This window comes from Falco naumanni, chromosome 10 (genome assembly GCF_017639655.2).
Source record: "Falco naumanni isolate bFalNau1 chromosome 10, bFalNau1.pat, whole genome shotgun sequence".
NCBI classification, from domain to species: Eukaryota; Metazoa; Chordata; class Aves; order Falconiformes; family Falconidae; genus Falco; species Falco naumanni.
In genome coordinates this window covers 24349946-24375942 of record NC_054063.1, presented here as the reverse complement: position 1 = coordinate 24375942, position 25997 = coordinate 24349946, and the positions used below count along the sequence as shown (strand labels likewise).

Here is a 25997-nt window from a genome sequence, read left to right as displayed (position 1 = left end):
TCCCTCCCTCCCACCCCGGGCCCCGCTTGGGCACCGAGCTGGGGGTGCGGAGCCCACCTGGGCGGCGGGGGGGCGGGGAGGGGGGCCGAGCCGAGGGGCCGCCCCCGGGCCCGGGGGAAGGCAGCGGCGGGGCGGGCGGGGGTGCGCGGGGGCGGGTGTGTGCGCGGCTGTGGATGTGCGCGGTGTGTGCGCGGTGTGTGAACGGGGGCGGAGGTGTGCAGGTGTGCGCGAGGGGTGCGGGGGTGTGCGCGGGTGCGGGGGGGTGCAGGTGTGCGCGGGGGGGTGCCGGGGTGTGCGCGGGTGCGGGGGGGTGCACGGGTGCGGGGCTGTGCGGAAGTGCGCAGAGTGTGCGCGGGTGCGGGGGTGTGGGGGGGTGTGCGGAGAGGCTCGGGCGCTGCCCGGGCACATCTGGGCGCCGGGGAGCCGCAGGCAGTAGCGAGCCGGGGCCGCTGCGGGCGGGGGGTGTGTGTCTCACACGCACACGCACACGCACACGCGCGGCCGCCCGGCAGCGGCAGGCGCCTCCTCCCCGCCGCATTAAAACGAGCCAAGTTTGCCGGCCGGGGGCAGCGGCACGTCGGGGCGCGGCGGCGGGCGGTGCGGCGGCCCCGGTGGGGCCGGCCCGGCCCCGGGGATGCACCTAAACGCCACGGCCACGGCCGGGCCGGGGGGGGCCCTCCACCTGCACCCCGGCGGCCACGCCAACGCCTCCAACCGCTCCGACCTGCTGCCCAAAGGGCCGGACGAGGAGGACCTAGACGTCAACACCGACATCTACTCCAAAGTGATGGTGACCGTTATCTACTTGGCTCTGTTCTTGGTGGGCACCGTGGGCAACTCCATCACGGCGTACACGCTGGTGCGCAAGAAATCGCTGCAGAACCTGCAGAGCACCGTGCACTACCACCTGGCCAGCCTCGCCTTCTCCGACCTCCTCATCTTCCTCCTCTGCATGCCCATCGAGCTGTACAACTTCATCTGGGTCCATCACCCCTGGGCTTTCGGGGGGGCCGTCTGCAAGGGCTACTACTTCCTCCGGGACGCCTGCACCTACGCCACGGCGCTCAACATCGCCAGCCTCAGCGTGGAGCGCTACATGGCCATCTGCCACCCCTTCAAAGCCAAGAGCATCATGTCCCGCAGCCGCACCAAGAAGTTCATCAGCTGCATCTGGATCGCTTCCTTCCTCCTCGCCATCCCCATGATCTTCACCATGGGGGAGATCTACGGCAAGGACCAGGACCCCGACTCCCTCATCTGCACCACCATCGTGGACCCCTCCACGCTGAAGACGGTCATCCAGGTGAGTCTGCCGGCGGCGGGAGGGGGGGGCGGCGAGCAGCCGAGGCCGGGCAGCCGCCCCCTTCCCCGGGTGCGGGTGGGCAAACTTTGCGGAGACAGCGGGGGGGGGGCGCAGGACGGGAAGGGGGGGACGGGTTCGGGAAGGGGGTGTCCCGGGTGGCGCTGATGGGGCGGACCGGCCCAGGGTGCGGGCTGGCGGGATTTGGGGGGGGACGCGGGGGGGAGGGTGTCTCAGCTCCGCTGTGCCCACCCTGCACCCCCTCCTGCCCCCCAGCGCTGGGACCCTGCAGAGGGGTAAACCCCTCGGTGCGAGCCCCCCCCCCCCCCCCCCAGCTCTCTCCCACGCCGTCCCGGAGTGGCCCCCCCGTGCGTAGCCCCCCGCTCCGCCTGCGGCCACCGGCTCGGAGCGGGAGTGCCCGGGTCCCCCCCAGGCGCGGCGGTTCATGGCCAGGCAGCCCGCACATCGCCACCCTTTCCCTGCTCTCCTGCATCTCCTTGCCCTCTGCTGGAAAGGGGTCGGCAAGATCGAGGGAAATCGTCTCCCCGCCCCTCTCCCAGTTTCTCGGGTTGATCCGGAGCCCGTTTCCTCCGTGTAGTGACAAGATCTAATCCCAGAAAGTTTTGGGAACAAGGTGTAGCATAGGCATCCGGAAAGGAACTGCATCCTCCAAGCCAGAGGCTGGTATTTCTACTATGCTGGGGGAAATCCGTAGCTGGTGTAACTAGCAGAGCCCTTCTCGCTTCCGAAAGGCTTTGCTGGTCTCCGCACACTGCTCCATCTCACCCGCCCCAGCGAGGACAGGATTTCAGCATCAACACTTGCTGCGCTCCAGTGCTCTGAGGGGTCGAGGCATTTGTTTACTGGAGCATCAGGCTTGAAAAATGTAAGAGACAGAAAGAGCAAGACACCAACGCACAGTCCCCTTGCTGCCAGGCTTGCATGTGATAACTTCTTAATCTTTTATTTTCAACACGAATTTCAGGTGGTTTTAATCAGCGGCCAGCTAGAATTTCAAACTGGATGTGTACTAGAGCCTTTGAGGTGTTCCCACAGTTAAAGGGAGGGAACTCAAGCTGAAACAAGTCCGAACTGTTTCTCCCACTAAAAGCGGGCGAGGGCACATGCAGTCAGATTTAAGCCCAGAGCCTGCAGATGTTTGGATGTGTCTCTCCAAGTTTCCCCCTGTAGCGCTCCAATAACCTAAAATCCAGCCCCCACAGAGGCTCTGGATTCCCTCTGGATTTTGTCTGGGTAACTAACTTTCATCTTGCGGTGGTGGGGCCTGTATTTCTCCTGTAGATGCTCGGTAGATGTTGTCAGTAGCAGCCCAGTGTACTTAACCCAAATTCTCTGCTCTCTAAGGAGATGTGAGACATCTGATTTGAGAGCAGTGTGGCTGAAATGCATTATTTCCAGTCATCTTCCTCTTACTATTAAACTGATGCTCATTGTTACCATGATAGGGCTAAAACCAGAGGATTATTTCCTAGCCATGTCTTTGGAGATTACAGTTTAAACAATTCTCAACACATTTTACAGTCTTGCTATTATTCAGGCTATACCTTATCCTGTTAGCCAAGGAAGAAGTAGGCAGATGTGAATGCACAGTATGTGAAGTTCACCTGTGGGCTTTTCCTCATTGATTTTTTTTATTATTTCACTTGTGAATTAATTTAAAAGTGAAAAGAAAGAGGCAGCTGTTGGGGGGGGGGGGGGGGGGGAAACACCCAGCTCTACCATACGGTTCCTTCTCAGGGGATCTGTCTACAAAAGTAGATTTGCTAAGATAGGAAGGCTGTTTGATGGCTTTGCTCTGTTCCTCCAAGCACAAGGATGCAGCACACAACGTGATGCAGGGTCCTGGACCAGGGAAGGCTCCAGAGCGAATAAGCAAAGCAGCTGCAAGTCAGGTTTGAAGTGCATTAATGGAAACCTTGCACAGCGTGTGAGCGGGCACTCTCACATCGTAAGCTGTGCAGAGGTTTAAAAAAAGGCAAATAATGGAAGACCTGTGAAAGAAAGGGCAGTGATGATGTGGAGAGTGACGTGCAGAGGTCTTGCTGGTCGGAGATCTGGAGCCCTGGTCTTTCACAGTGGATTCAAGCTTGGTTTAGAGCAGGTTTTTGCATCTCTTTGCATTCATTTTCGGTCTTTAAATTAAGCAGAGCAATGATGCACTTGCTCGAGCTGGCAAATCACTTGTAATAAATCACTCAACATATTTCACTCCTCTTCCTGTTTGGCAAACAGTCTAAAGCAAATTGGAATTATTTTTTTTTGGAAGCCATTAGTTCTCCAAGAGGTTTTATTTGTTGAATGATTGAAAGCCAGTCCCAGAACAGAGCAATTGTAACCATTTATAGACTCGGAGCACAGTGTGAGCTATGGTTCTGCTGGGATCATTGCAGGAGAATGCTCCTCCTTGGACTGGAGCAAGCTTCTCAGGATGAATATCTGAGTGTATTAATTTAACATCTCTGATTTTGAAATAGTTCCTTTGTATTTCCTTTGAATATTTAAATTTTAATGGGCATCCCTGAGTGAAACTAGCCCATGTGTGAACAACCAGGTTTCCTTATAATAATAATAATAAAAAAGTTAACTGTTCAAACAACACTCAGCATATTTGATTCTCATTCGTATTACTTAGCTTGTACCCCTTAAGCTCCACAACAACTGTAAGAAGTAATTACTGATATTCTTCTAGTAATTACAGATTGCTCAGTGGCACATACTGATAAGCAGGGATAGCAGTAAGTGAGATGTTCTGCAGTGTGTCACTGTGTGTCAGCATGCTCAGCACAGCCGGGCACTGCACGTCTCGCTTCGTGCCACCAAGACATAAGCTCTGTGTGGCCTCTGATACTTAATTCCTTACAACAGGACTATTTCCCAGCTTTGTTTATCACTATCCTTGCAGCTGCTGAAATCAACCTGCGAATCTGTTGTATCTTCATTGCCAAGCTTTCCTGTTACTGCTGTCAGTTAGGGATGTCTGGTTTGAATATAGGCATCAGCATGGGATCTGGTAGCAGGATTAACTCCTTTATAGCCACATTATTTAGGTCTAGTTGACACTTAAACTGGCAAACAGCCTCTAAAACACACTGCAGCCAGTTTTAGGATTTTTTTCCACATAAATTAAACACCTCTTAAAGCCATCCCCATAAAAGTGGATTTATATTTTCATGCCGCTTTGGGGAGGTTTTAAAAGCTACTCCTTGTGGCAGCATCAGATAAGAGAGCTCCAAGGGAAGGCAGAATGTTTTCCCTCTTCACTTGTGAGTTGGTACCTGTGGGTTTGGCTACTTCACAGCCTTGCTGCTGGCTCTGGGGCCAGCTTCCCCCGAAACAGGAGCCCATGGAGTGTCCCATCCCACCGCCTGCAGCCCTGCATGCCGTTAGCATCATACACTCTCAACCTTGCTTTTCAAAAAGGTCTGAATTTAATTGTTATTTGCATGGCCAGATGGCTGCGCAAATCGATTTTTGTTCATTGCTTCCTACTGTCTTACCTTCATACCTCCCTTCTGGAGCGGTCCTTAGTGGACGTGGGGAAAGGGGGGAAGCTGAATGAAATACTTGCATTCCTGGTGTACCATCAGTCCCAGCACAGAGTCAGGCAACTCCCTTGACCTAAAATCCCAGGATTTTAACTGAGCCTGGACCGGGCACATGTGCGAGGGGAGCCTGAGTGTGGGCAGCTCTCTGGCACCCCATAATTCATGGGAGAGAGAGAGAAATGTGTTTTCCCGCTGGTATGACACAGTCTGTGCTTGGATGGCTCTGCTGAAAATGTCCCCTAAGTTATGGCAAGTGCCTGGGTAGATGGTGTCTGACACATGCTAATGTTTTATTTGCATGGACAGCTGGTGTGAACCCATTTATTAAAACACATGGCAGCAGGCCCTGCGCCTCCATAAACTGTCACAGCTCCATCAGCTCCAAGTTGCTCATTTGGTAGGACAACTTCTTGGAAAGCACATTGGGAACTTCTCTGGACCTCCTCACGGATTTGGGTGGGCAGCTGCTGCAGCTCTGCTCTGCATCAGCCCACCCTCGCGTGGCAGCAGCTTGCCTCCCCCTCCATCCTTCCCTTGTTTATTATGTTTTTGAAGCCTGCTCATAGTTCAGATGATTTGTAGAGTAAATAACCCTGCACATGAAACAACCGCTTGCCCAAAGAGGTCCTCTGCTTTATTTCTTCCTGCATTTCTTCTTGCGATGCCTTTGAAGGAATGTGCCGAGGAGCCTCAGGACTGAAGGGAATGGGAAGGAAGGACCAGGTGCTGGAGCTTGGAGGCACAAGGTGCAGCCTGGCCTCTCAGCATCCATTAACGCACTCTCTACACACTCTTCCAAGGACATCTATTCAATTCCCATTTGTCTGAGAGGCCCACGAAGTTATTAATTTAATGAACGATGTTGCAAACGCATTTTCCTCCAGCGAGGAGCACCTCGGCGGGGTGGAGTGATGAGCTCTGCCACAATGGTGCACGGTCGGTGAGGTGGACGGCAGGGCTCTGCCTGCTGGCGGATCTGTGGTGCCATGTAAATAAGCATGACAAGCATTTCTCTGTAGTACGTGAAAACAGCAAACCATAAAACCAAATGGCTGAATTCTCTCCGGGTTTGCTGGCAAATCGTGTCCAGGATTAGGCAATGGCTTAAGCTAAGGAATCCTGCGCTGATACTGATGGTGACAAGAGGAATTGATGTTGGTTGCTTTTCCTTAGGTTGCAGCCAAATTCTTACTACGGCTTTTAATAACAGTACTGCTGTAAACCGCTCACAGCAGCTCCGTGCAGTGATAATCCCACCCGTTGGGCCTGGATGGCAAAACTGTTTTGGCTACACACGCAGGATCTGTGCCCACCAGAGAAGCCCACACCTGGGTGCCGCCAACTCCTCTGGCGGCACAACAGATGGGCACCTTCGTAGCAGGACTGTGTCCCATCCCGTCACAGTGCCACCAGCCCACCAGGTAGAGAAAAAAAAATGAAGATACTGGTGCTTAAATTTTTCTGGATCCATCACCACAGTGATGAAGAGAGACACCCGCCCCAGTGGGGATGCCCATCTGTGGTGGTGTGAACATCCCTAAAAAGCTGCCTTTTTTCCATGGACTACACAGGGAACGCAGGGCTCTAATTCAGCATATGCACAACAGCCCAGCCTGCCTAATCCCAGCCTGTTTACACTGTGGTCCATCTTGCAGCTTGCTCTAAATTAAATAAGCTCTTGTGTTCATTGCTTTACATAACCACTTGGCCTGCTGTGTTTTGCCAGTTCTTACATAATTTCTTCTTTTTTTTCCCCCCAATTGATTTTAATTCACTTGATTTCTTTTTCCCTCCCCCTTTCTGAGATGTCAGCTGGAGGAATAATAAAAGCATGAGGAAATGTGGCCGATCAATTTAGCTCTTAGGTTTTCCTCTTAATAGCAGTATGAAAAAGCAGAAGAGATGAAGGTAATCTAGCAGTTCCTCTTCCCAGAGAAAAAAAAGAAAAAAAAAAAACCAACAAAACCTGCAGCTGCCTTTAATCTTCTTCCAGATCATTTAAAACAGCTATTTAATTGTCTTCTCCCTACTTCCTCCCTCCTTTCCCTTAAAGGCTTTTACTATCGTCTCTGTGCAGCATCTGCTTGAGACTCACAGATGGCACTTCTGCTTCCTGGCGTTTCGAAACACTTCTGTGCCCTGCCTGCGGCACGCGTGACAGGCAGCATCCCACCACAGGGCACATGGGTGCCCGGGCAGGGGGCACAGCAGGCTGTGGGCTTCAGCAGTGTCACCATCGTCTTTTCTCTCCTGTGAAGTTACCCTTTGCTGAGGGGCAGAGACAGCGGGTGAGCAAAGGCACCTGGAGAGGCTGAGCGGTGTGGTAGGGTCCAGGGGCTGCCAGGGTGGGAAAGTCTGAGCGTTGTGGCCATCTAGCACTAAAGCAGATATTACCAGATGCCAAAAACAGCAGTGCTGGTGCTGACATCACTCCTGTCCCTCACATTAAGCAGATGAAGCTGGTTTATTACATTCCCAATCTGCTCTCTGGTATAAGCCACTCGTGCCACGTGAAGCTGCAGATGCTTCCAGGGCCCATCCTCCTCTTATCTCCATAGCCCACATCCCTCTCACAGGTGTCAGCACCCTCAGTCTGCCATGGCAGAGAAAGGTGGACTGTAAATTCTGACTTTTCCCTACTTCTGTATGCACATGAGCACCCTGCAATCGCTTTTCTGGTGTGACACCTGAGACCAGTCCAGTCTCAGCTGCTGGCCCCCATCACCCTCTGTAAGGACATGTCTGAGCAGGGTATGTGGCCAAGCCAGTCTCCTGGTTTTGTGAAGAGCTGCCTTTCTGCAAGTGATAATGTTTTGCTGCCTTTGTTCTGGAATTTGTGTTGATATTTTTAAAATTCCCTTACCTCACTAGTCCCAGACCTCTTTGAAATGCAAGACAAGAGCACTTTGCATCGTAATTAATGTTGGTCTGGCATCACGATGGCGGGTGGTCCGGCAGCTCCCCTCCCCACGGCGGAGGGCGGAGGGAGTGTGGAGCTCCTCGAGCACAGCTGGGCATCACTTCCACCTCCCTTCCCAGGGTGCAGATGGCACCCAGCACAGGGGCTGCTCCTCGGCGGCGCGTTAGGGATGAATCCTGCAGAGCTTCAGCCTGGAGGGTGGCAGGACATGCCTTGGGGGACAAGGGAGTGAACAACCACCCTTGCATGAGCCCTGCCATGGAAAGCGACCTGAGCAAGACACAGGCACAAGGCCATGGGCTGCTCCCCTGCCTGGCTGCAGGCACCCAGCACCCATGCCATCCCTGCCCAGGCTGGGAGAATAGCTCCCTTCTGTAATTTCGTGTGAGGGTGGGATCTCTTGGAAAGATGTAGGGGATTTTTTCCTTAAATGAAACTCTCAAGGAGAGGGCCAGCTAACTCATCATGCTCCAGTAACATCAGCCCCCATATTTTGCCTCCCATGGATGCCATTTCTTCTATCCAATTTCAAAGCATCTTAGGTGTGGGATTAAAAATAAAAAGCTGATGATAAATCAGTTGAGCTGATGAGTTATTCAGGAAACAAGTGCTTGGGGCTGGTTTAGTGAAGATGGTGATAAGGGAGTACTAACCCTGACTGGGTAGCAACAATTTCTGAGCTGCCGGTTCATTGCCAGTATTTTTCTGCATTCAAAGTATCAATCATTAAGTTTTCCATGGATGGGAGGGAAACAACAGTGAGACAGTTTTATATCCCTATACCCAAGTGCCTTCCTGGCACATCTGTGTGTGGAGGTCCATCCTCTTCCTACCTCCCTGGGGTACCAGAAACCTGTCATCACCCCTGCTCCTGCCGGGGCAGAGGGTGCTGTGGGAGCGTTGCTTTTGGCCTTGGCATTTGGAGAAGATGTGTCCGGCAGGCTGGAGGAGCTGGTCACCCGCAGGTGGTTCAAGCATGTGAGATTCACTTCTCATCTCCTGCAGCTTCTTCACTTCAATAATTCTCCACACAGTGAATGCACTGCCAGGCACTGCTTCATGGGGGCTTTTTTTCTCCCATGGAAAAAAAAAATAGAATGAGAAATGTCTTTTTAGCTGAATTTTTTTTTTTGAGAGCGAATGTTCAGTGAGGTTTCTTTGAAGCTTTTCAGTTCTCAGGAACTAGAGACAATTGCCAGCTGAAGACAGAAATCAGAGAGAAGATTTTCCTAGTGGAAATGAGAAAAAAAAAAAAAAAGAAGAAAAAACATAAACTTTCAGTCTTCAGTATCTGAAAGGGGGAAAAAAGCGTCTCTCTATGCAGAGCGCTCATGAAAAAGGTGGGAGTACCTCTAAAACCACGCACAGTGAAAAGCATATTCAATATCAGCAAATTGGAGGTGTCAGTGACAGCTAAGCTGGGGACATACCCTGGGTTTGGTGGCATCGCTCATGGCCGTGTTGCTGGCTCCGGCGGAGCAGCCCCTGGCCGTGTACACCTCCCCTGGCGCTGAACCCTCTGCAGTACATCGCCCTTTATAAAACCTGCCAGGTGTCTCTGCCAGGCGAATTCCTCAATACATAAAAGAGTGTCACGCAGCCTAGACAGGACTGGGTGTATGGCCTGATTTCAGCGTTTCCCCTTCTGTTTGAAGATGCCTTCTGGTACTTTCCTGCCAATTATTACCCCCTCTGGATAATAAAGAATAAATTTAGCACCTCTGCTGTTACAGCCAACTTGTACTCTTGCAGCAAATGGTTTACCTTGCTTCAAGAGATTTGTTCCTTCTCCAGGAGAAATGAAGGAGATTAGCAAACACTCCCTTAGCACATGGTATGGCCATCAAGAGCCTCCTGGGATCCTGGAAGGTGTCTGAGGACCTTCATGTCAGGGACTCAGGGTGGATCCAGTCCAATCTTTCCATGCTTTCCCACTTGCTGAATGACCCCAGGAGAGATCACACATCAGTGCAACAAGCCCTGCCTTCTGGCAACACCAACTGTGTTTGGAACTGTCATATGGTAAAATATCATAAGATGTCCAGGTACTTTTTTTGGGGGGGGGCAATGCAAACCTGCTGCCGCTTTGCCTGGAGCACTTGCCTGACTTTTGGAGCCTGCAGGATGGTTTCCATTATGAGCTATGGGCTAACACAAGGTTGTCTTCTCTGATAGACTCTGGCTTACAGAGACAATGCACAGACCGCTGTTTTCTGAGCAGGCAGTGGGACTCCAGGAGAAAGTTACAGTCAGTTTGCTCAGGTTTCTGCCATGCAATGGATGTGCTGGTTGTCCTCCTGAGCAACTCAGCCCAGCTGACAGGTCCTGTCTTGCCCTTGCTGGCTCAGCCTGATGGATGCTCATGCACTGCCCTGGCTCTGCTGCTCAAGGCTTTGCGTGGTGTCCAGCAGCAGGAGGAGCAATCTCATCCCTTAACTACCTCATTCTCTTCCTCCTTTAACTATGAAGAAAGGGGCCTGCCCACCCATCACCTTCTGCCAGACCTGTGGAGCAAAGACATGCTGTGTATCAGCTATGAATGTTTTGAAGCAGGATGGCTCAGCAGACCCCTATTTTTGATCAGGACTCCAAGCAGAAAATTAATACAGTCACTGCAATACAACATCCTGTTAATTGCAACATAATCAAGAACAATGCAGGTCTGCAGTGCTGAACCAAATAAATATGATCTCAGTACTTAGTAGGACTGTCATATCACCTTGCTCCCTTGGAAGATGTTTTTAATTATTTGAGTATGTTCAATACCATATTAATGTTCTTTTTCCTCCTATTCTATGATTTTTTTTCAAAACTGTCTCATAGAAATGCAACTCTCACAGCCTCTAGGAAAGTTTAGCTCATTGCTTGCATTACTATTGATTCCTCCTGCAAACACCTTTTATTTTATCCTCACAGGGACAAATTACACATTTTAATATACTCGTTTCATTCAGAGGAGAGACTCACAGGATCGAGTTCTCCTTCCCAAAGCCCACATTTTGTTTTTTATCACTGTCAGTCATGGGTTTATGACCCTGTCATATTTACTTGTTCCTTAACTCCGAGTGTGTGAAATGTGATACTGCACTGTAGGAGGAAGAGGAAATATAGGTTCAGACTAATAAATAAGTATTTGACCTCAAGTTACAATGATGGGGTGATGCATATGCCACAAACTTCATAGACTGCAGTCACTAAGCCGAGGGACAAACTCTACCCCACGTTTGGTTTCCTTCACTCCGCTTTGGCAGCTCGTGGGTGCTTCCCAGCCAGGAAAGCTGTGGGATGGAAAATCCCTTGAAAGGAAAAAAAAAATAGTATGCAGGAGTATGGTCAGAAAGCATATCACAGTGCAGCAGCCCAGCAGAGTGGGGCACGTGGCCAGCCTGGCAGACCTGGTCCAGCCTGGAGACCAAACCATGCCAGGAAACAAATCCTGTCATACCTGAGGCTCCAAGAGGCAGAGAGGAGCTGCGGCAGAGGAAAGACCCTGGGGAAAAGCAGCAATAAAGTAACCAAGAAGTTCACTGCCCCTTTGGGATATGCCTTTTTTTTCTCCCCTGAAAATCTAATTGAATTTTCTTTGCTCCCATCCTCAGCAGTACAGGAGGAGGTACAGGCACAGCCTCGCGCCTGCCCGGTTGTCCTGAAGAAAATCCCTAAGCAGAGTGTGGGGAGAGGCAGAGGAAAGCAAAGGACGAGGATCTGTGCTTTTGTAGCAGGTTGCTTAAAAATAAGCTAGCAGGGTCTGAAAGCTGCTCAGGGGGTTAGACATGGATTAGTGGGCAGGAGGGCACAGGAGTGTGGTGTGCCGTTGCATCGATTGTGTGCCTTCCTCCAAGTGTTTGCGGTTTAATTTGTGTCGTGGTGTGGAAGGTCTTTTCACAACCGTGCTGCCACGCTGCCCTCTGCCACAGGTACCGCGACTGTTCTGGCAGCTGTTACCGAGTCTGAAGCAAACCAGAACAACCCCAAACCCTTCTCTCATCTGTGCTGTGCTCGAGATGGTTGTTCCCACCTTGCCCTCCTCCAGCCCAGGGTCCAAATCAGGTGACATCCTCCTGCACCACGGGGCAAGGGGGCCAGCACAACTCCCATGTCTTAATAGTTTTCAAATTGTCTGACTCCAAAAATGACAGTGCTGGCAGCTGTGCTGCTGCAGCAAGGTTTGCAGGCAGCATGACATTTTGCAGGGCGATGGGTATGTGTTTCCCAGGACTGAAGCCCCAACTCCCATCACCCAGATCTCCTCCTGAAATTGGGCTGCTGACTGCCGAGGGGTCAGCGGGAAAGCAGGTGTAGTTTGTGCTGCAGGAGCCAAGCCCCTGTCCCCATGCCACCAGCCGTGCTGCCCTCACTGCTCCTCGGAGCTCAGCTGCCCACAGCACGTACCGGGGAGAGCCCCAAAGTTCTTCCCCAAAGGGCTTCTGCTGCAGGAGTCACTGTGCTGCCGCTGGAACCCTCCCGGTTTACTCCAGGGATTTGAATTTTCATCATCAAAAGCTTCAGCTCTTGGACGTTTATGCAGTTGAACCCAGCTCTCACTTCATATACTCTGAGGCCAGGAGCAGTTTTCTTCAGTTATTTGCCTAAAATATGTGATGAATTCATCTCAGTGCAATTTAGCACAAACGTTTTCTTTCCTTACAGCCAGAAGAGCAAGGCTGACTGTGTTGCTATAATTAAGATGTTTATGTATCAAATGAAAAGACCGATGCACTTGAGGTATTTTGCTGAACATCATCTCCAGCAAACCTATACTTTATTCTGCCCAAGCTACAGTGTCCACAATACAGCCAGCACTGCTAGAGTTTGGGCTGACACTATAAACCCTGCTAAGGGGGTTCATTGCCCCCCAAAATGAGCTTCTCAGGGCACCGGTGACAGAACTTGTTACTACCATTTCCTCCAGCAGCTCGGGCAGCCGACCAAATCTCTGTGGTCCAGTGTTAACAACTCTCATGCCTGAGCCTGCAGTCAACAGCAGGACAGTGTTTGACTTAAATATGGCCTTTAATTTATTTATAGCTTCATATCCAGCACTCAGTATCATATTTAATGCAAATAACATTCAAGTGAAATCCCCACTGAGAGGCACGTTATGAAGATTAACAGCCTGGCTTTTCTATTACTCCAGTTTATATGGTGCTGATTTGTGCTTGGTGCTTTATAGGCAAGTGGTAAGGATGTTTGAATCAAGAGATCTGTATCTAAGACTGCCATTTCGCAAAAATCCGTGCCTGAAAGCTTGCTTGTGGCTCCATGGCCAAGGGGAAAGGCTGGAGGCATAAAAACGTCAGGGAAATGCTGATGCGCAGGTAGATGAGAACCTCAAAAGGTAATCTCTTCTGGTCATGCAATAAGCCATCTGTGAGGGTTTTATTTCTTTTAATTATATAGCCCACTTTCTTTCCAATCAAGCTTTCAGCAAAATTAATCTCACCAAGTTTAAGAGGCCCTGCAATTATCTGGAGCTGGTTTATTCCTTTGTATCGCCATGTGACGAGTTTGTCAGGTGTGATGCTGTGGGCACAGCCCCTCGTTACGGACTTTATTAACAAGTTTGTTTCTGATCATCTGTCTGGGTCCTTCTCTGTCCCTCCCTCCCTCTGGCAACTTGGACGCCCAGGTCACTGCCCGAGTTCACCTTTCACAGAGGAGAAATATGACCAATGTCACATTGTCAAATGTGACCAAACCCATTAGCTACCAGGACAGAAATCAGTTTTGGTTTTCTTTTCACCATGGATCAGGCTTCTACTCCAGCTCTGCAGGGAAGCTGCTTCAGGCTCCACCACACTGAATAATGCAGAAGGCCTTTTGCAGGATGTTGCCTCCATGACTTGTGTCGAGACTTGTCTTGGCATCTGCTCTGCAGGTTGCCATCAAGCTGCAGTTCTGAGATTCGTAAAGGAAAGAGACAAAACTCAGGGTCTTACCTGCTCCTTGGCTATTGCAGCTGAATGGCTGGGTATATTTGGGCCCCAGCTCTCGTACACTTCGTCTTGCACAAACAACATTAAAGGATGGTACATGGAGGTATTTAAAAGACATGTAGACATGGTCCTCTTGCTGCAAAGGGGCAGGAAAACCTCTCCTCACTTTTCTCTAAGAGGGAGTCATGCAGCAGTGAGACCCCCTAAGGGCATCTATTCATCAAGGGAAGCGTTGAGGTATCAGAAGGGAATAACCAGCCCAGCTTTAACTGGAGACAGGTCAGCACGATGGCAGCATGGCCAGAAACACTGCCTGTTCTGCTGGTTGTTTTCCAAGAGCGTCCTGGAGCCAGGCAAATATTATTCATTCTTTAGCGTCTACTGAGAAAGAAGTTTTGTTTGAAGATACAGCACTAGCAGCTACAATAGCTGTTCTTCTGAGGTCAAAGAAAATGGCAGAAGCCTACTAGACCGTCTAGCTCACTGCTAAACACAGTCTACTCAGGAGCAGCAAAAAGCTCGGAGGATTTCAAATAGCTCCATAGGGATGCATTTTCCCTCGGTTTGTCACCAAGCCGGAGTACGAGGGTCTCACTGACAACATGTCTCAGGGCAGCACTGCCAGTGAAAGCAGAACCGTTGTTAGCCAAAGAAACTGACTTTTAAAGGGGGACAGGGCAGAAAGGTGGCAATAGTAACGAGCACAAAGAGGCTGTGGCTCCCAGCACCCAGCTGTCCAAGCTCAGCTCCCAGCCGCACACCCACCCCATCTGCCTGCACCCTTCCCACTCCTCCCAAATCCCATCGGGTCCTGGCGGCGCTTCCCATGGTCTTGCCCTGTTTTACCACAGTTTCAGCTTGGTGCAATCCCTTAGCAAGCTGCTCGTTAAATTCCCCCTCCAGAGCTGCTCCCCACTGCGTTGGGGGAGGGCTGGGGGCTCAGGGGTGCTGGAAGCAAGAGGAGTATTGCAGCTTACAGGCACGGGTCGGGCTCCAGGGCAGAGCAGCTGAGCTGTGTCGGAGGGAGCCACCCTGCTCCCGTGTAAGAAAGAACAGTCATCTAGTTCACTAGTGATATTAATGCTAGGGGTCCTCGAGGAGAAGAGAAGGAAGATGAAGCATGGCAGGAGCTGTTTCCTTTGACACTGAGATGCCAGGTGCATTACTGCTTGCCAGCTCTGTCTCTTCCAGCAGACGAGGTCTCCCACCCCTGTCGCTCCCAGCCTAGCATGAGTTCCTGCAAAAAAGGTCACAGAGATGTGATCTGCAGGGAATGGCTGTATCACAGGGAGAAACACAGAAGGCCGCCTGCTTTCCTGAATGCTTTTTTCCCCTTCCCCCCCCCCCCCCCACTTTTCTCAATGGAGATGGTTCAGGAAAGACTACCACATATATAAAGATGTTATTGCCAGAAATAAAGCTGGCTTGTGTCTTCATTACTTTGAAACAAGTGTGTTTGGGAAAGAGAAAATTGCAGGGCATACTCTAGAGGTTTTCCCATATTGTGTAGTGCTGTGCTAAATTTCATGCCTTAAATATTGCCCCAGAAAAAGTTGTTTTTAAGGGCCCTCAGGGGCTGCCCCCCTCATTGTGGGGTTATGTCTCCTTGCTCTTGCACAAAGCAAGTTCAAATAATGTTTCTGTTTTCTGCTCTGAAGGTTGCTGCTTTCTCCCCCCAGAAATAACAGAAAACTTTGTTAAAGTCATCAACTATTTAGAGAAAAAGGTAATTTACTCAGTTTCAATTAAAAAAAGAAACCCTAAAGCAATAAAAAAGCCACTGGCAGCCTCTAAAACCTCAAAGCAAAGAGAGAAGGGCAGAAACGGGGCAAGAAATGACAGTTTTGTATACCTCCTGCTGGATGCCGATAGAAGAGGTCTTTGTGCCTGTGAAACAAAAGCAGTTTTCTGTTAAAGCAACTATTGACTCGGATCCTACAACCGCAGCTGTAGCTGTAGCTTTGCACAGACCGACTGCCTCGCGTCTGCTCGCCCCCATGCAGCCACTGCCCCTGCCTCCCGGCTGGGTTCAGCTCCAAGGGACCGCTGTCCCTTGGTGCCATAAATCATAGCTGTGCCTTCAAATTTGGAGGAAAAAAAAAAAACCAAAAAAACCCGTTTCAGGTGATTTTTCAGTAGAAGTTGGTTTGGGTTATTTACATGGCTGTTCGTGTTTCCCATGACAGTGGCGTGTGGCTTTTGCTCAGGCTGTGTCTGGCAGGGTGCAATCCCTGATTTTTCATGCGGATTTGCACTAGCGCCTTTCCTGAGCCACCCTCCTGACAACAGAGAGCAGCTTGTTTTTAAGGCCATATCGATCCAGCTGTAGAGATTTGACTTGTGGTCTGTGGGGACGGTTGAGAGAAAATTGAAGCGCAGCTGAAAATCTTCTGGGCATTAATTCCTTTTCAGCAACGGGACTCTTTGGGAGGCTGGTCTGCATCCCAGTGCCTCACGCTAAAGGAAAACCATAATAGCAGATTCCCCTCTCTTTCTGCCCTGCAAATCTCACCCCAGCACTTTTGCAAAACCTGCTTGTGCGTGGAGCCATTGCCTGAACCTTGTCAGACCCAGCATCCCCGCAGGAGCGGTGCTGCTCTTCTGCTAAGAGCCAGCCCGTGTCTGAGGCCTTTCAGATCAGTGTCTCGGCAGCGGTGAAACCACTCAGGTGGAGAATGGGTCTTTCTGCCTGGCTGCCTCCACTTATGAACAGTCACCGGTCCCAAGCACAGGGTTGGTGGTGTGGTGGGGCAAAGCCGTTCTCCTTCCCTGCAGCTGGGTGAGCCCAATGCTTCCAGCATCAACCCTGTATCAGCTTGCCAAGCTGCTTTTATTGTGCACATTGTGCATGTGTGTTACACCAACATACCTGTTGGCATAAATCATGGACAAGTGGGGAATCAAGGGAGAGATTCCTGGGAATTGCCCAGGAAGGGGGTTGTCAATCAAAGACCTGTTCACCAGTAGTGATGGGCTGTGCTCAGTGTCCCAGGAGGCTGATGGGGAGAAAATACCCCAGCCCTTTCTGGGAATGAACCTGATGAAAATTATTACTAGCAAACATTAAGGAAGAAGCCATGAAAAGTGACTTTCCAGGCTGAGATAGTGGTTATTTTGTCAGAGTCTTTATATCTTCAATTTGATACTCCATTGAAGCTTTGCTGGAGATAAGCGACGTCATGGAAAACAGGGCTTTTGTGTCCAGTCACAAAGAATGAATTGCAAAGACTGCTGAGGAAAGCAGCGTTTATTATCCAGGGAGACAAGAAATTCAGCTGAAAATAAGCATGGCTTTTCCACTTATAATTCTAGCTGCAACTTGTCAGAAACCTGGCTCCAGCCAAGCTGATTGAGCTGGAAATGGGGCAAACCAGCAATGAGATGTGCACTGGTCACCCCTAAGCAACCAGCTTGTTCCAAGACTTACAAAACGCTTCCAGCTTTTCCTTCTGCTCACAGCTTCGCATTCAACAAAAGTGGGATGTTTTTTTAGGAGCACATGGCTATGGCAGTGCCGTGGGTATGGAGCGAGGCTGCTGCCCTGCCAGCTTCTCCCTGCTGGTGGGTAAAGTTTTGTGTTTAAATTGTTTTAAGGTGCATGAGACAAGCTTGCATGGAGCTCCAGCATCAATCCCCAAGCAAAACCGGACTGATTAAATAAACAGAGATTTCCCCGTTTTTAGTGCTGTTTAGATAACTTTGAAATGCTTATTATTCAAAGCAAATGAATTACATAACCTTTCCCCCTATTTTTGGCTCAAGGAAGGAGTCAGTGAATTTCCTTTTTCAGAGCAGAACATTTGTGCTTTTGACCATGATTCAGGGAACAGTTCTGTACTTTGAAACCGGTGCGCGGCTGATTCACGGTGACACATTTTGTGATGGCAACGGCCTCGTCTCGGGAGCCGGGATACACCGCGTGGTCCAGGCAGCACCTCTCCCGACGCGGGCGTGCAGCTGCCGTGCCCCGGGCACCGCCGGGACGGGGCTGACCCCTGCACCGCTGGGGTGCAAGTCAGCATCAGAGCTGGCTGGGGCAGGCTTTTGTAGTTACGAGTACATCCTTACATTTGTGAAAACTTTCATGGGTCACTTCCAGGTTTTCCTTCCTTCCTTTTTACTTTTTCTTTCTTTCTTTCTTTCTTTCTTTCTTTCTTTCTTTCTTTCTTTCTTTCTTTTTCTTTCTTCCTTCTTTTCTTCCTTCCTTCCTTTGTTTCTTTCTTTCTTCCTTTCTTTTTCTTTATTTCTTTCTTCCTTTCTGTCTTCCTCCCTTCCTTTGTTTTTCTTTCTTCCTTTCTTTTTCTTTATTTCTTTCTTCCTTTCTGTCTTCCTCCCTTCCTTTGTTTCTTTCTTTCTTTCTTCCTTTCTTTTTCTTTATTTCTTTCTTCCTTTCTTTCTGTCTTCCTTCCTTCCTTTTTCTTTCTTCCTTTCTTCCTTTCTTTCTTTCCTTCTTTCCTTCTTTCTCTTTTCTTTTCTTTTCTTTTCTTTCCTTTTCTTTCCTTTTCTTTTCCTTTCTTTTCTTTTCTTTTCTTTTCTTCTTTTCTTTTCTTTTCTTTTCTTTTCTTTTCTTTTCTTTCCTTTTCTTTCCTTTTCTTTTCCTTTCTTTTCTTTTCTTTTCTTTTCTTCTTTTCTTTTCTTTTCTTTTCTTTTCTTTTCTTTTCTTTTCTTTTCTTTTCTTTTCTTTTCTTTTCTTCTCCTTTCTTTTCTTTTCTTTTCTTTTCTTTTCTTTTCTTTTCTTTTCTTTTCTTTTCTTTTCTTTTCTTTTCTTTTCTTTTCTTTTCTTTTCTTTTCTTTTCTTTTCTTTTCTTTTCTTTTCTTTTCTTTTCTTTTCTTTTCTTTTCTTTTCTTTTCTCTTTTCTTTTCTTTTCTCTTTTCTTTTCTCTTTTCTTTCATTTTCTCTTATTTTATTTTATTTAATTCTTTTTCTTTTCTTTTTCTTATTTTTCCTGCTTCACACATGCAGTAACTTCATTGCTTTGCCCTGGGCAGTGATGAAAGTGACCATCTTTGAGCTGTGGCTGCCTGCTGTGGCTCTCTCTTCTTCCCTGTTCCCTAGCCAGGGACACAAGCCACACTGGTGGCAATATGACCCAGCTGTCATCCCCATGGCTCCTTGTCAGGCGTGTTCCTATATACCCAGATTTGCATCATGGTGTACGTGGTCTCCCCCTTGGTTAACACTTTGTGGGCATCCTCCAGCTTGGAGCTGTGGGGCTTCCTTTTTCTTCTTCTCTAATGCAAGACAGGTGACATGGCAGGAGGGGTTGGCTCGTGGGCTGGCTCAGCTCCCCAGCAGCCTGCCCTTGCCGCACTGAAAGGAAAGTCATTTCCCACCCCAGCTGACCCTGGTTTCTGTCACTGTACGTGAGAAGAGACAGAGCGGTGCAAAAAGTGTTGTGGCAACTGTGCTGTTTAACTCTCCATTTAGTGTGTTATCTATCAAAGTAAGGGCATGTGGCTCGAGAACCTCAGACTGCTGCAACAGTATCATTCCCCTGCAGCTCCTCTGTTTCCACCTATTCAAAACATTACTGTTTTATCCACGTTAGTTTGCATTTTAAACAAGGAGATAGGGACAGAGCGGCTGATTGGTGACTTATTCTCTGCGTGGGTAAAGATTAGCATTAATCACCCTCTCATACTCGTGCTTTCTTTTTCCTTATGCACCTCAGACATAAATTGTGAAAAAAGAGGGGAAGGAGCCTGGATCTCAATGACACTTGATTTACTTCTTCCATTGGGTCTCATGGAGGGACAGTGCCATCCCCTTGCTGGCTGTTGTGGGGTGGTCGCTGGCTGCACATGAGCTGCATTTTGAGGAACAAGGAAACTTTCACCCCAAAACAAAGCTGTGCTTTAATGTTTAATGGGCTTCCATCTCCTGTTGCCTTTAATTTTAATGTTATGTTTTATCGCTGCCACGTGCCTGCCTCTTTGGTGTGCCAAGGCAGGGGAGGGGGGAGAGCAAGACTGGGCGTGTATGCAAACATCCCTATTAGAAACATAGTCTGAATCTTCACCATAAATAATGTCGTGTGGCTCAGCAGCCCCTCAGAGCCAGAATTTGCTCCTGAAACAGCCGGCATGCAGCAGGCACACATCCACACCACCCTTGGGAAGCTCCGCAGCCTCAGACTCCATCAGCTTTCCCCGTTCCTGGGACACAAGGCACATCAGCCACAGCAGAGGTGGTCGGTGGAGATCTGGGCATGTTAACTGGGAGCAGGGGTGCAGTACTCAAGACAGCTGGGGTTTGAGGTGGGGAGCTGGAACCTGAGCATTTAAAATCTCCCCTGCTGCAAGTGTTTCTATAGCCCTGGAGCACGTGTGCTTCTGTAGGGTATTTTTAGCAAACCTAAGTTTACCGAAGGTTGCAGAGAAGTAGAGCATCAGCATCTGGAAGAGCTGTCATTCTGCTTCCAGTCTAGCAGGAGTAACACATTGACTTATTTATGAGAGCAGTCAGCTCCCTTCTCCCCGTGTGTAACAATCTGCTTTACCTCTCCCAGCACAGAGAAATAATTTTATTGTCAACAAATCTGTGTCCTTAATAAAACCTTAAAGCAAGTTAAGGAAGATTTGAGGGAAACGGAAATGTTCCTAGGTACTTTTTTTTTCTATGCTTTCCAAAATATCCCACTCTTTCACTGTCTAAACCTGCAAACAGCTATCACTGCTCTGGCCAAAAGGAGGGGGAGGAATTATTTTTCAAAGCATGAAGACTACTGGGTAAACCCTTTGCCCCAGCACTTCCCAGTGGCTGTGCAAGCCTCTGGGTGTTAATGCCATGCTCACGTTCATTGATTTTCTCCTGGTTTGGATCTAGCTCCATTTTCCACCTTGGGAGAGGGACTGGAAGCATCTCACCAACACCAGAAATTGGCAGTTAACTTGCATTCTGTCTCTTCTGAGCCACACCAACAGCCCTTCCTTGCAGGCATAAAGGAGCTTGAGTGCACAGCAAACTTCAAGCAATTAATTAAATCTTGCAGGGCAACCTCCAAATACTTTGCGCCCAGTAGGAGAAGCTTAATCCGTTAGCTGGACGATGCCCGTGTTAAGAATGACTAATCTGAGCCCAGATGCTACCTGGGAAATGAATGTATTTGATGTTCCCTGCAGAAAAAGATCCATCAAAGTGGCAGGAGCTGCTCAGCAAGCATGAAGAGGGAGAGTGCAAGGCATGACAGCACTGTCTGGCTTATTGATGTCACTGTGTTATGTCATTGTGTGTTGATGCTATTGGGAGAGATCTAGAAGAGGACATGAGGAGAAGTGTCCCTGGCCAGGCTGCCCTGGGAGCATCACAGGCTCCCACCTGCATCCTCCAGCCCTGTGGGACCTTCCCTGGAGCTGTGATTGTAGCAGCTCCACATGTTTTATTCCAGGCCCAAAACAGAGCTTGTGAGGCCAAGGATGAAAAATCAGAAGCAATGGGCAGGGGGAGGCTGAAAAAGAAGCTAATGAGAGAAGAAATCAGGGCTGCCCATGCTGCGGCTCCCTGTCCCCTGCAGCCACTGGGGTGATTCCTGCCTGGTGCTGATCTCCGCCCCGAGCAGATCCTAAGTCTGAGCAGACCTCAGTGTGGCCTTGCATAGCCAGTGAATGAGGGTTCACCAGGACCTCTTGAAGTCCCACGCAGCCTCTTAATTTTTACCTTTTCTCCTGACCGTCCTTGATGAGTTTTGGCCATCAGAGGTTTTTGCCAAGGCAAAACCAATATCCTTCCAATATCCTTCAGACATCTTCAGCAGCCAGAAGGGTTGGTTCTTGTGTGACACAAATCAGAGACTGTGCCATGGCTACTGTGAGCCTTGCCTTCCCTCCGAGGAGGGAGAGCCTGATCTGTGTGGGACAGCGAGGTCATAAAATTATAAGCATCAGAGATGCTAATGACCAAGCATTCATAAACTTTTTCTAATAACCTTAATAATTTCCTAAGTCTTCTCTGAGCTGGGTGGCAAGTGGCTGTGGCTGGAGAGATGCTAAGAAAGGAGGATTGCAGCAAAAGGTTGGGTCGATGCCTCTTCCCATCTTACAAGTGTGTTGAAATTGTAAGCACTGTGGTCTGGTCCCGGTCTTTTGCATGTGGCTGGTACAGTGTTTAGCATACTCAGCCAACATCAAGATGGATTATCGGCTTGAAAAAAGCTGGTATTGCTGTGCTGAGATCAGTTCATGTGCCTGTGGTGCTGCACAGTCTGTACATGTTGGGGATCTATTCAAAATGCACCTCAGCTCAGAAATAATGAATCCTCCGTGCACGTATCACATCCTTCCCTGCCTTACAGACAAGGGAGCTGGTCCAGGGAGCTGGGAGGTGTTTGCTTGAGGCTGTGCCTTGCTCATGACAGAGCAAGCCCAGACCAGTCCGCTGTTCATGTACCACGGGCTTGTGACTCCTGGCTGCCCTCGTGACTGCTTTCCTTACTCATCACCTCTGTTTTGAGGCTATTTCCTGAACTTTGGAAGCCAGGCAGCCATCTGCCAGAGGTAACTGGTGCTTTTCCAGCAGCTGGCTAGAAAGAAACCCTGTTTGCACACTAATCTTCCAATGGCCTTTACTTTTGGGGGGCTGCTGGTGAGTGTCAGTAACTCAGCAAAGAATAAAAATGCCTGAGTGAAGCTCCGTTGCTACTTCCTGGCATAAAGATGAGACATAATCTCCTCTGGTTTGATGAACTTGCTGTATCCTCACTTAAATAGGTCTCTGCTCTTTATTTCATGTTCCGATGTACCCACTTCACTTAGAAATTGGGGGTTCTCTGTGCTTTTATCATTCATGGTTTGGCAGTCTGCAAACTGCATGTTGCACCATTAATTACGAATTACAAATACTTTGTGTTAGATGAAGGGACTAAGGGGAAAGGGCAGCGAGTGAGTATGTTCGGAGGTACAGGGACTGCCCATCCAGGTACAGCACAGACCAGTCCTGAAAGCTGCTGTGAACTGTTTGTGTGCAGGTATCCTACTCTCACCTGCTCATTTCTCATCAGCACCAAATTAGATTAAATTCCCCAATAAATTATAATGTAGAAAATGTTTTGTAATGAGCTGTAAAATGTTAATAAATCATCAGGAAATGCTAAAGTAACATGTTACGAGATCTTTTAAAGTAGCATACAAATAATGTGTCAGCATAATGATCCTTAGTTTTATTGTGCATAAACTATGAGGCTACAGTCAAGGCTCTTTAGGGCCCCTCACCAAGACAAACTGTTTCCTCCTCCTTTGTTTCAGTCCAGATGAACTTTCTTCCTTCCAATACTAGATTTTTATTCTTTTTTTTGTGCGGTCAAAATATTCTGAAGGCACTGTTGGTTCACGTTTGAAAACAAGGTTGTCTTCTTGTCGCAGCCTCTGCACCCAAATGCTGAGCCTCATGAAAATACAGATGTTTTGGGAGAAATCTTGACCTTCTGTATGATGTCAGGAGCCTGGAGAGATGTGGGATAAGCAGACTCCAGAATGAGATCAGAGCAAGTGGATGACTGTCAATAGCATGTTGCATGGAAAGAAGGCACGAAAAGCTGGACTGGGGTGAATGTACAGGGCCATGAAGAGCTGTGACATTTGCCTTCTGAAGTGCTGAAGCCTGATGGTGGGGGTTCTGCCTGAGGTGGGCACTGTATTTGTGTTTATGGGGATGCCAGCCCATCAGTGCCATCGATTATATTTTGATGGTACATCAAACAATGCTTGCCGTGAGTATGAGTGGTCCAGAGCTGGTTACTCAGGGTAAAGTAGTCAGGGCTGTCAACCGTTGAGATGGGGTTGGCTGAAAAGCCATAGACTCTAAGCTAAAATGTCCTTGTGCTTCACCAGTATAATTATTTTCATGAAAAATGCCAGTTCTTATTAAACAATTGCCTGTCATAATTGTCTCTAAAGCTGTCATTATCAAGGAGTCAGCTGTCACTTGCATAGATGTGCTTCTGGAGATGTTTCTGCCTAATTCTAAAGAAATTGCCCAGCAGAGCACTGCTACAGAGCCCTGGGGTGCAGGGCAGGGTCGAGACCTTTGCCCTGATGCACACACGGGTGCTGGTGTGGTCTCTCTGGGCTGCAGTGGCAGGAGAAGCTGATCTTCCCCACTGATCTTACTAATTCCTTAGCGCTTGTCAGAGGAAAACTGGGGTCGAAGACTGTGGAGGTTCATCTGCCCATGGCAAGAGCTGCATTCCTGCTTCCAATGCTCATGAGCTGGAGCCACTGCTTCTCCTTCATCCTCTCTTTCTGCCGGAGACGTTCCTCCTGCACTTGGGAGAACAAGGGAGTTTGTAGTTTCCTCATGAAATAATTAATTTTAAAAGGAAAAAATATGTTTGGGTCAAACCGAGAAGAATGAATTAAGAATTTTATCAGAGATGAGATAAACAAAGCAATTCATTTGGGGCTGACCTACAGCACTTTGCAAATAAAACATCTAGTTTGAGCTGCGGTAAATCGCCTTGCTTCATTTTTGGCTTATAACCATCTTTTTCTTCTTTCTTTTTTAGCTTAGGACAATTCTGAAATAAAACAGAAGTTCAATATGGTTTTTTATTTAGTGTTTTGAAATAAAATGTGTTAGTGTTTCCAGAGAGAAAACACGTATTTATTTGAAAACACTGAAATAGTTCAAGATTTCCCCCCGCCTTACATTTTGTCAATACTCTTTATTGAATTATAACACGAATCTTCAAGTAGCTTTTGGGTTCCTTCCAAAACTTCATTTCTCATCAAATTGACCATTCTCAGAAAATTAGTTGTCTATCACCGCTGTGTACTTAGGCAAGGGCAGGATCCCAGACCTCCAGGCTTGTAACCCCCCGTCCCACGGTGTCAGCCTTCACCTGGGTGACTCGTGCGAGTTGCTGAAGCCTGAACCAGGGACCTCCAGAAGTAAGAGCACAGCGTGTCACCACTTGCTTTAGAGGCTTCCTGCTGTAGGACGTGTTCTAAACGACACTGCTTTTGCAGCACAGGTGCCTATAGCAGCTACTCACAGGTGGCAACACAGGGATAACAGACTGCAAGGGGCATGAGATTTGCTCTTCACTAAGTCATGGCAATTAGTTAGGATTGCTCCAATTATTAGAAACTCCTTACAGGATGACAACATTTTTCAGTTGTTTTTATAACTTGTATTCTTCCTAGTACTCAGTCCCTGGAGTTTTCATTACCTTATGACAGCATGTCATATAACCTTAAATGCACAAAGCTTTGGAATTCTCTGAACAGATCTTCCCGGTTTTATTGCCCGTACAGCTTTCACTGTCTCACTGCAGTGACTCAAAGCCTGTCTGGTTTGGTTTCATCAAGCCCTGAGCCAGGTTCCACTTCTTTTAAGAATTTTAATTAATGCATAATAAATAAGTAAACATATACATAAAGTGTCCTGTAAAAGTTAGGCATATTCTTGGCATTCTCTCTTGATTAATATTGTTTAAAGTATCTTGTCTTCCAGTGTGTCTTTTTTTTTAGTGTGCTTTTGCTCCTTCACTGCTAAAGATCAAATGTTTGTCCTTGTCTGTGCCAGGAATATGCTGGAGAGATCCTGGAGGAAGAGTTTTTAATAAGATCTGTAATAGTCTCTAAATACAATAATCCAAATAGCACTCAAATGGCTGGTGCCTCTCCCGCTTTATGTTTGCTTCAGGCTCTTTATTTTTTATTCTCAGGCTTAAGATGGACTGTATCATTAAAGATGAGACAAATTCCCTTTTTTTATCTATATGATCCCTGCTTTACCAACAGCTGTGCAGCAGAGCAGAACTTCTGAATGCCTTTTCGACAAGCCCCAGACAGGTCCTCTCACCTGTGAAGCATTTTGATGCACTCAAATTAGGTTTGAACTCTGCCTTTAGAATTAAAGCTGGTCCTGGGATCCCATCCATGCATTTATACAAAAAGCCATTTCTTCATGTAAAAAGAGGAAAGATCAGAGAAGACGGTTTCACAATTACCCTGAAAGAGCTTTTGCAAAGCCAACAGGCATGTCTGCTGGTAGCAGCTGCAGGGACCTGGATGTACCTGGCACCCCACGGGCTTGGGGTGAGCGAGTAGTGACCCACACTTCTCATCTCCCCCGTGTCAGCTGCAAACCCGATAAAGCGGTCAAAGTTGGCATAACCCCGTCGTTGTAACTATGCTTTTCCAAATTAAGCAGTGCAGGAAATAGAGGGTAAAACGAATAGGAGCGGTAAATAATGGAGAAAAGAGGTATTTCCAAAACCAGGCTGGGTACCCTCAGAGGGGGATTGCCGTGCAATTGGGGCTGGGGATGGAAAGCT

The 25997-nt window shown here is 48.5% G+C and overlaps 1 protein-coding gene across 1 annotated transcript in view; it reads left to right on the top strand.

Annotated features, from left to right (window-relative positions):
- Positions 1–463: 463 nt before the first annotated feature.
- Positions 464–25997, top strand: part of NTSR1 (neurotensin receptor 1) — a 62329-nt gene continuing 36795 nt past the window's right edge. Inside the window, exon 1 of the mRNA XM_040609558.1 lies at positions 464–1303. Coding sequence (XP_040465492.1) covers positions 635–1303 — 669 coding nt within the window. The 5' untranslated portion in view covers positions 464–634. The remainder of the gene's footprint in view (positions 1304–25997) is intronic.